Here is a 13,451-nt window from a genome sequence, read left to right on the forward strand (position 1 = left end):
TTATGGTAATTTATTTACCATTGAAATTACATAAAATTAAAATAGTTAGATTCATGCAAAATTAAAAGGTGGAAGAAAGGAAAAAAAAAAAGTAAAATGAGTTTAAAGATATATATAAATATAATTTATTAAATTTATTTTTATTTTTATTTATTCCTTCTAATATTTTTCTTTATTCTCTTTATATATATATATATATATATATTTTTCTCATATTTTCCAAAAAATCAATCATAAACTTGATTTCTTAATATTCAAGACAACTAATAAAAACATGTATGACATTTCAAAATCCTTCAGCTTATACCTTCTTAATTTCAAAATCCGGCAACGCAAGAATGTACGACATTTCCGAAATTTATATTAAAATTATCCAATCCCAGGAGCGTGTTGTACACGTGCCTATGTGAGAGGTGGGAGAGGCAGGACTGTTGTACAAAAACGAGGCAGCGAAATTACGGGTATGGTTTGTCGTAAAAGGGCAACACAGAAACCCGTGCTCCCGTCCGCCATCCACAGTAAAGCCACGCGCTTACTCGTTCCCACCACGCACGATTGGGGGTCCAAGAATCCACCTTCCTCGCGCTTTCCCTTATGAATAGCTCTCTGCCAAGTTCCAACCATCTCTCCCTCGTCTACTTGGCACCCGCAACCTTCTCAAAGTGAACACCTCAGATTCCATGTATTTAAGAAATTATGAGGTGAATTGTAAATTTATTTATTTTGCTTTATTTAAATGTCGGATACATTTTTTGGAAAACAGAAAATGTTAAAATAATTTCTATTTTTATAATATTTTATATATTTTTTAAAAAATTAAAAATATGACGTGTATAAACACATTATAAATCATTGGTAGAGAATTATTAAATCACCGGCTCCTTGCTTGGACCGACCGATTTTCTTTTATAAATTCAATAAAAGTTTGGATTATTTCTTTAGAGTGTTTGGCTTAAACCAGAAGTTTCAAGACGAAGGGGTCCATCGAGGACTCTAATAATAGATCACGCCATATAGAATGAAAAATACAAGGAAAAGGAAAAAGAAAAAGGAAGAGTAAAGCATGTATCTATTTCCTTACTCATAAAGGATAAAATGCAAAAATAATTTAAAGTAGAAAGGGCAAGAAGGGGATGAACAGGACAACCTAATTTATTACCAAAATGACAAAGAGCCACTCACGACTCACGAGATAAGCACATGATGCTTCAACCTTATCAATAATATTTTTTTATTAATTACGATATAAAATAATTCCAATTACATGAATGGAATATGAGAAATATTTATTTATTTATTTATTTATTAATAATTAATAAAAATCAGAAAGGAAAGGAGAGAGAGGGAAAAAAAATGGAGAAGATGAAAGTGAAGACTGGTGGCTGGCAGTTCTCGTTTTTAGAGGATTAACGATATAAAAGAGCACCAACCATTCTTCTTCGGAGGAGTGGAAGCCTAAGCAAAAGAGACTTTGTGGGGGACCATAAACTGCGATAGACTCTGTCTCACCGGAGCCGCCATCATGCCTCCTCGAGAAGAGAGCGAGGAATCCGAGAGACCGTTACTGAGTAGAGCTCACGATTCGGAGGAGGATATACTAGATGAGACAGCGTATGATTCGAGTGAAAAGGTTGTGATCGTGGGGATCGAGGACGGTGACGGCGGAGACTGGTCGAGGGCGCCTCCGTTTTCATGGAAGAAGTTGTGGCTGTTTACGGGGCCTGGGTTCTTGATGAGTATCGCCTTCCTCGATCCCGGGAACCTGGAGGGGGATCTGCAGGCCGGCGCCATCGCCGGGTACTCGTTGCTGTGGTTGCTCTTGTGGGCCACGGCGATGGGGCTTTTGGTGCAGCTGCTGGCGGCGAGGCTCGGTGTGGCGACAGGGAGGCACTTGGCGGAGCTGTGCAGAGATGAGTATCCGAAATGGGCGAGGATGGTGCTGTGGGTCATGGCGGAGCTGGCTTTGATTGGGGCTGATATTCAGGAAGTTATCGGGAGCGCTATTGCTATTAAGATTCTTAGCAATGGAGTTTTGCCTCTTTGGTCTGGCGTTATCATTACCGCGTTTGATTGGTATTCTTTTACTTTCCCTCTTGTTTTCTTCAACATGGCTGTTCTCTAAATTTTTTATTTTAATTGTTTTCATTTCAGCGTTCTTTCAACAGGTTTTGAAAATTCTGTTTTTTCTTTTTAATTTGGAGAATTGTTTTTAGATTTTGCGGGAATATAATGTTCTTCTTGGAGAAAATTTTGATCTTGGGTTTCTGGAGTTTCTCAATTTGAGCGTACATGAAATTTTTCAATGGTTAAAACTGGATCAAATTCGTGTTAAGTTTTACTGGAATTGGATTTTGTTGAGTTGGTATGAGTGATTCCATTACCTTTCATGAGTTTCTTAACACATTTGAGTTAGTTTTTACAGTTCTGGGTGATGTTCGAAGTTGGCCGTTCTTTCATTGGTTGCTGAGAAAATTTTCAGGAAAGGAGAGAAATTCAAAGTTTGATTTGGTTTTGATTTATAATTACCATTGGTTTCAGAAAGAACAAAAACAACCTCCTCTTCTTTCTGATCAACACAAAAACCATTTCCATGTTTGTTTATGTTGCTCAATTTTCTCATCAACTAAATGAAGTCATCGGATAATTTTTTTTTTCTTTTCTTGTCACAGCTTTATCTTCCTATTTCTTGAGAACTATGGTGTGAGGAAATTGGAAGCAGTTTTCGCAGTCCTCATTGCGACAATGGCAATCTCATTTGCATGGATGTTTGGTGAAGCAAAGCCCAGTGGCGTAGAACTTCTTCTTGGTCAGAACTTTTCTCTATTGAAATTGATATATTCTATTTACCTATTTTTTTTTTCAATATTCCCTCCTTTTGATCCTTCATTTTGCCTCTCTGCATTTAAACATGGTCAAATTGGATTCTCTTTGTAGGTATTTTGATCCCAAAACTTAGCTCCAGGACGATAAAGCAAGCTGTGGGAGTTGTGGGTTGCATAATCATGCCTCACAATGTATTCTTGCATTCTGCCCTGGTTCAGTCAAGGGAGATTGACCACAGCAAGAAAGGCCGGGTTCAAGAAGCCCTCAATTACTACTCCATTGAGTCCACTGTTGCCCTCGTATTGTCCTTCATTATCAATCTATTTGTTACAACTGTGTTTGCAAAGGGGTTTTATGGTACGGAACAAGCCAATAATATCGGGCTTGTAAATGCGGGCCAGTATCTTCAAGAGAAGTATGGAGGGGGGTTTTTCCCAATTCTATATATATGGGGTATTGGGTTACTAGCAGCTGGTCAGAGTAGCACAATTACGGGCACCTATGCAGGGCAGTTTATCATGGGAGGTTTTCTAAATCTGCGTTTGAAGAAATGGATTAGGGCATTGATCACGCGAAGCTGTGCCATTGTGCCCACTATGATAGTTGCTCTTGTTTTTGATACCTCTGAGGACACTTTAGATGTTATGAATGAGTGGCTTAATGTGCTTCAGTCTATTCAGATCCCATTTGCACTTATTCCCCTTCTTTGTTTGGTGTCCAAGGAGCAGATCATGGGGACTTTCAAAATTGGCCCAGTTCTCAAGGTATCTTGTTCTCTCTTTTATTCTGAACCTGGGTGATAATTTTTTTGAAATCCATTAACTTTATCGATGATTGATGTAACATAGTCTCAATTGCCATTCTGCCCTTGAAATAATTGTGATCTTAGATTTTCCTTGATTTAATGATCCACAGTAGATATCTCTTAGTTTGCCCTTAGACAACCAATACCTTATTAAGCCAAAATTAATGCGTGTAGATGCTTGTAGTGTTTAACCTACAAACAACATGATATTATCATCAATGACATCATCAGCCCTGACTCTTGTAACATCATACGCTCATTTTCATTAAAACTTCTCATAGAAACTGATTAATAAGTTAACTAGAGGGAATCGTGTTTTGCATTGAGATCCCATTTTTGGTCATGTGTCTGTTTATGCACACCAGCACTAGTGATAGTCTTTGAGTTTACGTAGTGGCATGGATTAGGAGAACAGTGAGGATATTTTAATTGAAATATACCTTATTGATGGTCAAGTTTATGAGAGTTAATAAATTTATCGATGAATTTTATGAGAATGTTTATAGCTTGGTTCTCTGCCACCCAACACAACAATACCTTGAACCTACATGAATCCTTTTTTGCCATCCCGCTCGATCTAGATCCATAGAGATGATGAAATCTATCAAACAGATAAAACAAAAAATTTTAGTGCAGGGTTGTGGTGCAGAACAGTACAGAGTGCTATTATTATCATACAGAAGGAAGTTGGACCCTCTTTGTTTGTTCTGAAGTGAGGATGGAAAATCTGAATAGACTGGTTTGCAGACTAATTTGCATGGTCAAGTACCAATTGTGTTTTGTTTAGAACTCATAAGGTGTAAAGCGGGTGGACTCCTTGATGTTGCAAGTTGAATATCTTATTCCTCCATATCAGATACTTGGGCATAACTACATGACTTTGTCCGGCAATGTAGCCTCAGCCAGACTACAGATAGACATTTATTAATTCATTTTGCATCTGATGCAACACCAAGCTTAGTGAACTGGTTGGGTAGTAGTTTTCCAAGGTTCATGCTTGCCTAATAATAATTGATCTTATTCCTCTGGTTTTGGTTATTATAAAGGTTTAAGAATCTTCCTCAGTCTGTTTGAGAAGGAATGGGTGTTTATCGTGTTATGTCATTCTCCTTGGTTTTGCTAGCACTTTCCTGTTTCTCAGAACTGAACTACAACTACTTAACTAAATTGATTCTTTTATGATTTGCTTTATATAGTGTGCTTAGACCATGCTCCTCTTAATTAAAAAAGCTACTGAGAATAAGTGAATGATGATTTTGTGGGTTAACCATTCTTTTCTTTGTTTTTTTTCATAGGTGGTGGCATGGCTTGTGGCTGCCCTGGTGATAATAATCAACGGGTATCTTTTGGTGGATTTTTTCTCTTCAGAAGTGAATGGTCTGTTGATTGGCTTTTTCATATGCACTTTCACAGCTGCATACGTTGCATTTATTATTTATCTTGTTTTCCGGGCTGTTAACTTTTGTCCTTGGCTCCCCTTTCTATCATCAAAGAGGTTATCAAACACAGGGAGCTGATTGATCAATCTCCTCCCAAGCCCATGTTAACTGCAGAGTATTTAAAAGTGATCCATATTTATTAACTGCAGCAATCATAGAAGCCTCTCAAAAAAACTGCATCTACCCAGTTCTTTTTTCTTTCTTGTCCTTGTCTTTTTTCGATAGTCATGTCCTTCAACCTTTCTCACATCCTTCTTGAGATCAGTTGTGCACAGGAGAATATTAAACAGGGGCCATGCCATTATAGTTCATGTCTGCCTTATGAAACAACTCCAAGGAGTTCTTTGCTTTGTATAATAGAACATGTTTATTATTTTTCTCATTGTGTACAGAGGACTGAAAGAAGCCAAGCTGAACATACTTCATTTCTAGATTCCTTTTCAAACATCCACTGGCATTGTGCTGCAGCTGCATTTCTTGAAACTCAAGCACAGTCTGATTTGTTATTTATTTATTTATTTAATAATAATAATAATAATTATTATTATTATTATTGTGAGCTGGTTTCCCCACAAGAAGTATGTAACCCCTAACAAGAGAACATCTACAGTAACTAGTAACAAAATATGTTTTTAACAATTTTTTAATTAAAAGCAGTTTTTTAAGAATTTGTTTTGAGAACAACTGAACAAGTGACAAGTTTGAAGTGTTTTTGGGTGTTTTTTGAAAGTATTTTAAGAAAATATTGAAATTAAGGAAAATATTTTGGTGGTTCTTGTGTTGTGAAGGGCAAGTTAGTTGAGAAAATTGTTTATATATTTTAATCAAATGAAAATTTATTCTTGAAAACAGTTAAAAATTATTTTTAAAAAATAGTTTTTTGATTACTGTTTTCCAAAATGTGGCTAAATAGGCCCAAAATGTTACTAAAAAACATGTTATTTGGACAAATAAATCCTCTTCTCACATTATTTGTTAAGTGTTACCAAAATATGCCATTTGGACAATAAATAATGTACAATCATCAAAGGCAACATTTTGGAGTGAATACTTTGAAAATGTTTTAAAAAATAATTCTCAAAAGTAGTTTTTGAGATCAGTGTCAAAAACAGTTTTCTTATGTTTTTTTAGAACAAAAATATATTTGGGAATTTAAATATTTATTATGAATAATTACCAAAAAAAAAAAAAAAAAACTTATACCTTTAAAAAAAGTTCTCTTATGTTTTCTATGTTTTAAAATATTTATTAAAAATAAATTTTATATTATTTTCAATTATTCTCCATATTTGTACAATATTTTTAAAAATAAATTTTAAAAAATAAGTGAAAATAACTAAAAACAATTAAAATATGTTTTCAAAAACATCATGGTCTTGTTTGGTAACTATTTTCGAAAATAATTTTTTGTTCTTTAGAACAAAAAAAAAAATGTTTGATAACTAGAAAACATAAAATAAACTGTTTTAAGTGAATATTTTTTTAGTTATTTTCAATCATTTTCACTTATTTTCTGATAACTATTTAAAAAATAATAATTATATAAATACAAAAAATTATTAAAAATACAACACTACATATAAAAGTTTTTTAAAAATATATTTAAAAACATTCAAAATAAGTTAAAAACATTTCAAGATGCAAACAAAAATTTGTTCTACAAAACATTAAATAAAAATTTTCAGAAATTATTCTTAAAAACTATTTTTTAGAACTGTTTTTTAAAACAATTGCCAAATAAGACCTATATTTTTATAATAAGTTTTCATAAAACTGTTTTTGTGTCAAAAATTACCAAAATTGCATTCCAGTTTTGAAAACAATTTTCTATTTTTAATACTACAAAATTGGTTTTTAGAAACAATTCTCAAATAAAAATATTTTTTTAAATATACATGTAGGGAAATATGAGAATGCAATTCTAATTGGGCCAAAGCTAAGGGACCATTGGGCTTGGCCGAAAACCATCCAGCTCGTAGTCCAAACCCAAACAGCCAACAGGTTTGGCCCAGAACTTGGTCCCTCGCCCCAACGAGAGATTATATACCAAAGCTAGTGTCTATAAATGATTCCAACAATTCATGTTTATTCACTTAATTTCCCAGACAAAGAAACAAAACGCGCCCTTAGGGTTCGTACTTCCTACAGTAACACTCTCTGGAAAGCTCGCGAGGCTCTCGCAACCGGCGTTAGGTTTTCAGAAATCCAGTTCACCTCTCCTCATTCGAGGTTTCTCCCAATCCTGATATAGGTTTCTTGTTCTTTTCATTCCATTGCTCGAGGTACGCCATTTTCTCTATTATTATTATTATTGTTTTTTTTTTCTTTCATTTTTTCTTCTCTTTTTCCGTGGAACCCTAGGCGCGTTCGTTGTTCGGTGTTATTTTGTTATCGTTCTAATGGTTTTTAGTAGAAAAAAAAGAGGGCTATGTACTTGAATATATGGTTTTTGTATTACTTCAATTGTGTCGGTGTTATTGAATTCAAGATGTTGATTTTTTTCCTGTGTTGATAATGCGAATTATAGGAAAGTGGTTAATCGAATTTTATGTGTCCGATAGAGGGATGCTACTTATGCTGGCTTCTGGTTCCGTTCCATGAATGCTTTTTTTTTCCTGCTTATTTCAATACAAAATGACTAAAATGGTAGCTAGACGATCCCGCAGCATGTGCGTGAGCTCACATAGGATTGGACATAGTAGTAAACCCTTTGTTAATCAAGTAATTTCATAAGTAGAAAATGGGGCGTGCCCTAACTTGCCTACTCGCCTGATAGTAGTAATAAATAAAATAGAGATTATAGTGTGGCAATGGGAATAGATTCCCATGTAGTTTGTTTGGAAAGAATGTTACTGTGGTGGACTAAATTTTGAGGCATTGGCTTGAATCTTGTATCATTGTGTGGAATGCAAGAAACTCGTGAGAGTGGATTTTCATTTTATGGTGTATATTAGTATATGCGTGATACAGGAGCTTGATGCATTGGGTTTAATCAGTGCATGGTTGTGTTTTTGGATTGGTAATACTTAAAAGAAAGAGCGACATCTTTGGTTTTTTTCACAGTTGGTGACTGGTCTTGAAGAAATAGGACATTTAGATTTGGAAACTTGGTGTCATCTCTTTTCATCCTCTTGGTTATTGGAGGGTTAGAAAACAAAAGGAAAGAAAAATACTTGCGAAATTAAGTTGGTTACAAGCATTTGATTACATTTCCCTCATTCTTGAGGGCATAGAATGGAGAAAGTGTAAGATTACTTTCCCATTTTTTGTTGACGTTGGAAAATTTAGAGAAAGAAAATATAGCAAAGAAAGAAAGGAGTAACAATTATTGGATGAAAAATGGTGAAGACGCAAACATTTCACTTACTGGTGAAAAGAGAGTTGGAGAAAAGAACAAGGAGAATTTTTATTGGGGTTGGAGGGACATGTATTCAGTCTCCCTCTGTCCCGCAACATCTTTAAAACCATCAACCATTTCAGCAGTCTCCAAATGTTTCTGACAGTATCACCATCACTCTCATCTGCATTTCATCCAAAAGAGCCAGTTTTGTGGCCTCTTGTTAAGTGCATTCTATTTCTATTTGTTTTGCCTATAAAAAGAGGCCAGTTTCCCTGGCCTGTAGAAATAAAAGAATGTTATGTTTTTGGAAATATAGAAATCAATTAGTTTGTAATTATACAAGAGATTTAAATTTCTGCTGACTGGATGATATTGTTGACTACTGATTTGGTGCTGTGTCATTATTTTAGTGGTTTACTTTGAAAATATTGATTTTTTTAAGAATTAGAAGTTATAGCTATTGTAACGGCCATTACAATCATGAGATAATTATATAAAAAGTATGGAGGTGGTGTATTTGAATCTACTTTTCTTATTTATCAAATCTCATTTCTTTGATTTTTAAACAATAAAAATGATAAATTTTATTTTTGTTTTGTTTTTCCTTTTTTAATATTTACCTTTTTCCATAATTTTTTGTGTGTAATCAAACAAAAGAAAATTTTGTATTTACTTTCTTTATCCATTTATTTTTTTTCACTCTTCCCTTTTACTTTTCCTTTCACCTTCTCCTTGCTTCTTTTGAGATGCAATCAGAGCATATAGTAGCAAAATAGATCTTTCATTGTCCTTTTGATCAGAAAATAAGAATACACACACACACACACACACACACACATGTATACAAGAGGATAAATCCGCCAATACCCATGAGATCACATGTGTAAATTAGAAACAAGAGAGTCCTTAAGAGCTTGGTTAGTGTGTTGCACCCTATCAAAGGTTCTTTGGTTGCAACCATTAGCTGTTACACACCAAAAACATCGATCCCTCCATTTAGTTGCTAGGTTCTTGATAAGTTGTCATGCTCCTCTATGTTTAACTTGTTATTTGACAACAAAATTTATAAAAAAAATCTAGGAACTGTTTGGCAACATTTAAAAAATGGTTGTCAAAAAATAGCTTTTGAAAGCTATTCTTTAAAATAATTTTCAATTGTTTTTTTTTTTAATTTGTTTGGGGCACTTTTTTGGTGTTACTCTTTATAATAGTCGTTTTCTTTATCTATAAAAAAATATATATTTGAAAACTCAAATATGGAAACAATTTTCTCCTTCTTTTTCTTTGTGAAGGTATTGTGCACTTATCTACAATGAAAAAAATTCATAAAATGTTTTTGATATTTTCAATTATTTTTTAGAATATTCTATAGAAACTTCTCAATTTTTCTTTTAAAAAAATTGTTTTTAGAATTTTAAAAAAAAACCTGATTCCTTTAAAAAATTGTCAATCATGTTTTTTTAAATTAAAAAACAGTTTCTAAACATAACCCTCTTTTCTTAAAAGAGCTAGTAAACAATTTAAATGGTAATATATCTGATGAGCATTGCATTGGACAATGATAGGAGTTAACATCAAAGGGCATATCAATAGATATAAAATTATACTAGTTCTCTTTTTCTTTTCAAGCCTGGAAGTACTTATGAGGTTTTATGTCCATGATGATAATATCCTTAAATGCAGACACTTCATTGACCCATAATAGGAACTAGTTATCATTGGAAAATTTGCTGGTTTGACAAATGACCCACAATGTATGAATGCATTGGAATTTCAAAGTTGGTAGACAATTGATGAACCTTTTTAAAAAAAAAAATGAGGGAAATGTTAAAAATGGTCAGAGGCAATGTTTTAAACCGACACTGGACTGATGGTGGGACCACAATTTTTGCTGTTTTTAGGTTTTTGACTCCATTTTTAGAATCTGAATTTGATGTCTACTTTTGAAGTAGTGGTTAAACCATATTTAGATGGTGGCTTATTTATTCAGCATTGATGCTATTGAAGACATAGATTTCTATGTTCTAATAACTGCTTTTTCTTGTTTGCTTTAATGCCTAAAGATATATTTGAGTGCATGCTCACTCAGTACTAATAGCATGTGTTTTTAATTGTTTATTGCCCTTGGTAGCATTTCTCTTGCAGTGAAGTCCCAGCACTTTGCATAGCTATGGCTGTTGCCGAACAAGTTGTGAGCATTGATTCAGCATCCTCTCTGATAGAACAACTTGGCAGGGCATTTCGTGATCTGGAAGCTTTCAAGGGTGCTTCTGAAAACAATGTTCAGTGGTTGGAAATTGAAGAGCACTTCGGCAACCTTGAGACAATGGTCAAGAAGAAATTTGAAGAGCTAGAAGCCAGGGAAAAGGAATTTGATGCGCAAGAAACTGAAATGCAGTCACTGATTGCCGAGAGGGAGGCAGCTGTTGCTGCTAAAGAGCAGGATTTGTTAGATCAGATCCAGGAGGTAAAAGATGCAGCTGTTGCTGCCATTGCAGAGGCACGAGCGAAATACCAGCCCACAACCTCAGAGCCTGTGGATGATGTGGACAACAATGAAATCAAGGTAAGCAGCTCTCTTGGTGACACAAATGAACTCCTTACTGCTTCAGAGGAGAAATCCCCTCGTAAAACTGGGGAAAATGTTGAAGGCATACCTGTCGAGGTTAAGCCTCGTGCAGAGCTTACGCAATTTTGCGAGCAGATGGATGCAAAAGGGCTTCTGAATTTCACTATGGAGAATCGAAAAAATTTATCTGCCATCCGTGAGGAACTTTCTGTTGCACTGGAAAGTGCAATGGAACCAGCCCGATTGGTGCTGGATTCACTTGAGGGGTTCTACCCTTCTGATCAAACCACCCAACAAGGGGACAAGAAGGATGCTGCCCTTCAGGGCATGCGCCGATCCTGTCTTATGTTTTTGGAAGCCATGGCTGCCTTATTGGCAAGGGCTGACCCAGGTGCTGATCACCTTCTGAACCCTGAAACCAAGCAGCAAGCCAAGGCAATTGCTGATGAGTGGAAGCCTAAGTTGGCTGGTGCAGGCATTGATGCTGCCAATGGAAATTCATTGGAAGCAGAAGCATTCTTGAAGCTCCTCGCAACTTTTAGGATTGCTTCGGAGTTTGATGAAGAAGAACTCTGCAAGCTTGTTCTTGCAGTTGCTCGCCGCAGGCAGGCACCTGAGCTCTGCCGTTCTCTTGGGTTAACACACAAAATGCCAGGTTGGTGTTCTTTTAACTAGCTGACCTGGTGGGGTCTGGCCACCAGACCATTTATCCCGTAAGGTGTCCCTTTCACTTTACCATTTTAGGGTATGTTAGGATATGAAATTATTTGAAAAATGTAGGTGTATGCAACAATCAAATGGACAAGCAGGCAGTTTTTTGGTATAATTCTACCACGTTAGAAGGGATTGCCACATTAGAAGGATTTGTTATTGATGAGGATTTCACTGAGCTGTATTCTTTGCAGGTGTCATTGAAGTATTGGTCAATGGTGGGAGACAAATTGATGCTGTACATTTTGTCCATGCCTTTGAGCTTACTGAAAGATTCCCACCTGTTCCCCTCTTAAAAACATACCTGAAGGACTTGAGAAGAAACTCGCAAGGGAAGGGTGGGAACATGGGAGGAGCTGGTGGAGGACTGGTATTATTTGTCATAATCAAGCAAAATCTTTGCACTTCTTTTTTTGTTTAGTACTTCACAGGAACTTTTATGTGCATACACAGGGTGATGCAAATGCACAAGAACTTGCAGCACTGAAGGCTGTTATAAGGTGCGTTGAAGAGTACAAACTTGAAGCAGACTATGCACTTGATCCACTTCAGAAAAGGGTTGCTCAACTTGAGAAGTCAAAGGCTGATAAGAAGAGGATGGGAGAAGCTGGAAAATATCAACAACCAAAGAAGCAACGTGCCAATGGAGGATTCCATGGATTCCGAGGGTCTGCGTCTGGAGGTGCAGCTGCTGGCAGGCAGGCTCCACCTGTTTTTAGTGAGAGGGCAGCTTACACGGTGGAAAGGTATCCATATGCTGGTCCTGGTCCTGGTCCAAATACTTTCGATTATCCCCTTCCCAGTCAAGCAGCTTATATTCAGCAAGCTAATGATCAAAGATCATACTTCTACCCCCAAGATGACAGGGTTCCTCCATCCTCTTACAATGCTGCTCCATCAAATTATGGGAGTTACATGGGCAGCGGGTTGCAGTCTTCACACCAACCATACATGTAATCTGCATATTCTAGTATCTTAGGAAGTCAGTATAGTAGAGATGGACTAAAAGATTTAGATTTTTTTCCCCTTTTTTGGTTAGTGCCTAATTCCCCAACAAACATTTGAAAGGAAAAAAAGGGGTGGGCAGCTGACTTCGTACTGTTCTGTTTTGAACCATATCATGTTCAGGTTGGTAGTTACTTCTGCGAAAGTAACAAAACATCATTTTGTAATGAAGTCTAGTATTGCGGAGGAAATGAGACCTCTTTCTCTTAACGGTAAAATTATTTTGTTAGCATGTCCACACTGTCCCTTGGACTTTTCTTCGCTGTTTGTAACTTCCTAGTAGGTGTTGGAGACTACTCTCAGTAAGGCATAGAGGTAGGGTGGGACGGAGAGTGAGTGTAGAGAATGTCTTACCTCTGCCTACTTTTAGTTTGATGCCATCTTGTAATGGTAGAATTTTGTTGAGGAAGAAGAATGCTTGGTTAATGGCTTTGTTTCGTCACTCTCCTTGCAATGTAGTGTTGTTTTATATGCATGATAATTGCCTCGTGTAGCCATAATGTGGCGAGTTCCTTTCGCATTTAAAGCCCATCTGTTTCATAGATCTATTTCAAAAAGAGAACTTGCCTAAAATTCTTATAATTTTTTGAACTCTTTGAATGATAAACGTTTTATGACTGGCTGCCTCATAGAATTAACTTTCCATACATACGTATATTCACTCGTAAAAAGTTACTATAGTCACTTAGTCAGCATAAAGGTCCATCTCGCGGCGAGAAGACGACAAATGCTTAGGTATGAAAAGCTAGAGTGCAACCA

General features: G+C 35.9%; 2 protein-coding genes across 2 annotated transcripts; both read left to right on the forward strand.

Annotated features, from left to right (window-relative positions):
* Positions 1–1,398: 1,398 nt before the first annotated feature.
* On the forward strand, positions 1,399–5,514 carry LOC117918611 (metal transporter Nramp3-like). The gene is made up of 4 exons (XM_034835381.1): positions 1,399–2,073; positions 2,670–2,806; positions 2,935–3,587; positions 4,924–5,514. The coding sequence occupies exons 1-4, from the start codon at positions 1,523–1,525 to the stop codon at positions 5,143–5,145; spliced, it is 1,563 nt and encodes a 520-aa protein (XP_034691272.1). The 5' UTR covers positions 1,399–1,522; the 3' UTR covers positions 5,146–5,514.
* A 1,646-nt stretch (positions 5,515–7,160) lies between these two features.
* Positions 7,161–13,134, forward strand: LOC117917914 (FRIGIDA-like protein 3). Its single transcript, XM_034834383.1, has 4 exons — positions 7,161–7,349; positions 10,539–11,631; positions 11,882–12,057; positions 12,141–13,134. The coding sequence occupies exons 2-4, from the start codon at positions 10,578–10,580 to the stop codon at positions 12,642–12,644; spliced, it is 1,734 nt and encodes a 577-aa protein (XP_034690274.1). The 5' UTR covers positions 7,161–7,349; positions 10,539–10,577; the 3' UTR covers positions 12,645–13,134.
* The last annotated feature ends 317 nt before the right edge of the window (positions 13,135–13,451 follow it).

This window comes from Vitis riparia, chromosome 7 (genome assembly GCF_004353265.1).
Source record: "Vitis riparia cultivar Riparia Gloire de Montpellier isolate 1030 chromosome 7, EGFV_Vit.rip_1.0, whole genome shotgun sequence".
Classification (NCBI taxonomy): Eukaryota; Viridiplantae; Streptophyta; class Magnoliopsida; order Vitales; family Vitaceae; genus Vitis; species Vitis riparia.

What these genes read in the sequence shown, in the direction of transcription:
- LOC117917914 (XM_034834383.1), top strand. Translation starts at nt 10,578, where the DNA reads ATGGCTGTTGCCGAACAAGTTGTGAGCATTGATTCAGCATCCTCTCTG. An exon ending in GTTAACACACAAAATGCCAG is followed by an intron (nt 11,632 to 11,881) that starts GTTGGTGTTCTT and finishes TATTCTTTGCAG; the next exon opens with GTGTCATTGAAGTATTGGTC. An exon ending in GAGGAGCTGGTGGAGGACTG is followed by an intron (nt 12,058 to 12,140) that starts GTATTATTTGTC and finishes GTGCATACACAG; the next exon opens with GGTGATGCAAATGCACAAGA.
- LOC117918611 (XM_034835381.1), top strand. Translation starts at nt 1,523, where the DNA reads ATGCCTCCTCGAGAAGAGAGCGAGGAATCCGAGAGACCGTTACTGAGT. An exon ending in TGGCGTAGAACTTCTTCTTG is followed by an intron (nt 2,807 to 2,934) that starts GTCAGAACTTTT and finishes TTCTCTTTGTAG; the next exon opens with GTATTTTGATCCCAAAACTT. An exon ending in AAATTGGCCCAGTTCTCAAG is followed by an intron (nt 3,588 to 4,923) that starts GTATCTTGTTCT and finishes TTTTTTTCATAG; the next exon opens with GTGGTGGCATGGCTTGTGGC.